General features: G+C 56.8%; 1 protein-coding gene across 1 annotated transcript in view; it reads right to left on the bottom strand.

The window, feature by feature from the left end:
- LOC103777731 (probable E3 ubiquitin-protein ligase MID2) overlaps positions 1 to 563 on the bottom strand; it is a gene marked incomplete at both ends in the record, with an annotated part of 15,416 nt that extends 14,853 nt beyond the window's left edge. The window contains one exon of the mRNA XM_008945290.1: positions 468 to 563. Within this exon, the coding sequence (XP_008943538.1) occupies positions 468 to 563 (96 nt within the window). The remainder of the gene's footprint in view (positions 1 to 467) is intronic.
- Between the last annotated feature and the right edge of the window lie 3,256 nt (positions 564 to 3,819).

Here is a 3,819-nt window from a genome sequence, read left to right as displayed (position 1 = left end):
AAGATGGGGTTTCCGGTGCCCACCCAAGACGGGGTTTCCAGTGCCCACCCAGTGGGTCCCACCTGCGCACCGGAGGAAACGGGAGCTGCTGGTGACACTGCCCTGCAGCGCAGGAGGCAGCTACCAGAGGGGCAACCCCACTTCCCCTCCCCAAGAGCTCAGCCCTGTCACCCAGGCTTCAACCAAAAGCACCCACTGTCCTCTCCTGAGCCAGCCCAGCAGCCAGCATCTCTTCCCAGTGGCTCCCAGTCACGCCACCCTCACCTGCAGACCCCGAATACCCCCACAAACCGTCCCCGTGTCCACCACCAATGGGGATTAAACTCTCCCAGCAGTTCAGCCTCCCACCAGCCCCTCAGGACCAGTGCTGCTGCCCATCATACAGGACGCTGCATCCCGTCACTCGAGCCAGGAGCTTCCCAGTGCACCGTCCCCATCGCGCCCCGGCCCCGACTGCTCTCACCAACCTCCACTTGCTGGCAGATCTGTATCAGCTTGGCCATCTGGTTTTCCAGTTCACTGTTGCGTTTAACCAGGTTGGTGAGATTCGTCTCCAGGGTTTGCTGCGAGCCCAGAAATGGGAGAGGAGAAAGAGACAAAACAAGAAGATCAGCAAAGCTGGAGGATGGTCCCAAGTCCCCCATTAGCAGCTGAGACCATTCTCCACCCAACACCCTGCCTGAGGGAGCAACAATTTGTGCGACTTTGGGCAAAGGCTCTCGGGTTCCTCGGCAGCTCCTGCCCACACTGGTGGGTTCTGTGAGCGCTTGGCCCAGGACGGGGCAGCCGCTGAGCTCAGCACTGTGGTGGCCCTCAGAAGGTCACCAGCTGGAGGGGACAGCACGAGTGTCTGCATTTGCAGCACCGTTGGAGAGGCTCTGAGAAGCCAGGCTAGGTTGTGTTCCTGCAGCAAAGCTGTTTCTCCTGCATTCCCTGGAAAACTTTATGGGCAGCTGGAAAAACATCAGGAGTTATCTACGTTTCTCAAAAATTTTCTCAAACTGCTCAGTGCTGTTGAGCCCCCCAACAAAGTGGGAGAGACCAAACATGCTGCTCCCCGTGTTCTTACCAGGAAAGAAGCCAGCACAGCTATTTTCATCCCCAGTTTTGTTTTGCGTGTGGTAAGGAGCCAAACAAGAGCCTGTTGAACTCTCAGAGATGGACTTGTCTCTCTGCAAACCCTCTGCTGGAGCAACAGACGCACAGGCCAGGAGAGCAACGTGGCAGCTCCAGACCAAGCCGTGGGACAGTTTGCCTGGCACGGGCACCTCCGCCAAGCAGCGGGGGCAAACCCCTCCCAGGCTCCTGCCGGGCTGCCCGCTGCTGCCAAAACCCAGCCAAGTTCAGCCCTTCCCTCCCACGGTGTCCAGGTTTTTAGCAGCACAAGGAGCCGTTCTGCTCGGCAGGAGCCTGCCCGCACTGGACGCATCGCTGCCACTTTCCACCCCTGCTCCTCATCCCCTGGCACTCCCAGGGCTCGAGCCCCTGGGAGAAGGTTGTGGTGCCCACCACGAGCTGCCTGCGCTTCCCCTCCCACTCCCTGGGGAGCCCTGGGAGCAGATCACGACCCGGGGACCCCCGGGAGCACCGTCTGCTTTGGAACGGGGACAGAACCGGATCCAGCGGAGCCCGGAGGAAAACCCGTCTGAGGAGGTTTCAGGACCTGTAGACACACAGTGGACTCCTACTTTCTGGATATCAATAATTTAGGTGACACCACATTTCCATTAAAATACATGGCTCCACTAAGAGGAAATGTTTTATAACGAAGTGCTCACTACCTGTTGCAATGCTTGTTGGGAAAATGATATCCTTTTAATATTTTAAACTCCAGGGCTGGAAGAGGATCCCCACAGTGTTTTATTCCTCCTCGCCTAGAAACTGCCGTCCAAGGCTTTCATCAAGGCTCCAGCAGACCCATAAACACGGCCCTTCTCTGCACGCACAGATAATTTGGGGGCTAGCTAGCCAAGAGAACTTGAATCATAGTCATGAAGCACCGGCAAAGCACTCATTCCTGAAAAACCACTGGCTCCTAAAATACTCCGAGCTCGTTTGCAGCCCTGCAAATGGCTAGCCAAGGGCGGGGGAAGCAGAACACGGAAACAGGCTTGAAAAATGAAATAAAACCCAGGGTGCTTTCATGAAGTGGAAAGTGCTTTGCACAACAATGCTGTATCGATAATGAAAAAGCCAGCTGCTAACAGCTCCTGCCACCCTCCTTCCTTACAGCTCAATATTATTAAACATCATTTGACTAAAGCATTGAACATTTAACTTGTTAATTATCTTCCTCCTCACCAACTCGGCCGCACTGAAGTCGCAGCTTTGAAACTGCAGCCGATCTGCTTTAATGTTGCAGGGCTGTTGATGGAGGGCAGGGAGGGGAGGGGAGCTTGGGATACACCCTCTGAAGCACACGAGTCCAAAACGCATCTGCAGCAGCCCGAGTTTCCCAGGGGCAGCAGAGTCCCTCCTGCCCAGGCACACGCACGGGCAGCATCCCCGCGCACGGCGCGGAGCCGGCAGAGACCCCCTCCTGCTCAGGACAGCTCCCACAGTGACCCCCGCCCCTGCTGCTCCGGGGGTCTGCAGGGCTCCATGGCGAGGCACCTCTGACTGCTGCAGTCTTGTGAGCACGTGAGAATGCAGATGGAGCCATTTCCTTCTGCTTGGGTTTGCTGAAGCAAATAAAACACACGAGAAGCTTTGGCTTCACCAGCTGCTTATTTTGTAGGTATACAGAAATTGCAGCAAACGTGAGGGTTGGTTTTCTAATTGCATTGTAACACACTCGTAATTTCCCCAAACATTCACCTTCTGGCCTGAAATACAGAACAGCCCATTTCTCTACAGCTGGGACGAGAAATGAGAAAAAGAGCTGAGAAGAAACACGGCCACGTCCTTCGGCAAAAGTCACTGGTGCTCGGCCTGACGATGGGGCTGGTGGCCCCGGGGTGGAGCTTGCTAGCCCAGCGATGGCAGGACATGGACACGGACACCACGGGAAAGTGGCCGAGCCCTTCCCCAGCCGGAGCTGCGACCGTGCAGCTCCCAGAATACCAGCCAGGGTCAGATCCTCTCCGGCAGCTTTGACAAAGCAGCTCAGCGCCCGCACCCCGTTCACCTGCAGGTGACCAGATGAAAGATAAATACACCTGGCACCCAGTCGAGGGAGCTGAACGACGCAGCAGTCGTGCAAGGCTGTCAGTGGCTTGGGGGTTTTGGCTGCTGCTGCTGCTGCTCTGTGCCCATGTTCTTGGAACCAGCCCCAGAGCTGCTCCGATGGGCAGGAGGGCTCGGGAGGGGGTCATTTGGCTCCACTTTATTACAGGACTGGCTTTCCACATTTATCTTCATGCAGAAGCAGCCAAAACCAGCAAGTGTTTACTTTCAGTGATTTATTTAGGGCTTTTTTCATTGCTCTTGCTCATTTATAATTGCTTTCATTAGAGGCCACAGATCCCTGCCCTGCTCCCTGCACATTCCACAAACACCAGCCGCACGCGCGTCCACACACAGGGAGCCGCAGACGCCCCGGGCTCAAAGCAGCTGCAGAACACCTCCCGCTGCCCACCCAGCCACCCGGGCTGCAGAGCAGCCACTGCCTCCCACCATTCCCCAGCTCCACCTGCACCGAGGATGCTCGGCCGAGCCCTTGGCAGCCGAGGATGCGCTGTCAGGTCCCCTGGCACTGTGTCCCCGGCCCCCCCAGCCACCAGCACAGCTCCCCCCGAGGCAGCTCTCCCCTGGAGCTGCTTCCCAAGCCAGCACAAAGGTGAGTGAGCGTAGGAAGAGCTGGTCAGGGTTCAAACATGT

Source organism: Merops nubicus, unplaced genomic scaffold (assembly GCF_000691845.1).
Source record: "Merops nubicus isolate BGI_N331 unplaced genomic scaffold, ASM69184v1 scaffold25988, whole genome shotgun sequence".
In the NCBI taxonomy this organism is placed as follows: Eukaryota; Metazoa; Chordata; class Aves; order Coraciiformes; family Meropidae; genus Merops; species Merops nubicus.
The sequence above is the reverse complement of the archived record's forward strand: the minus strand, read 5'-3'. Positions and strand labels throughout refer to the sequence as shown.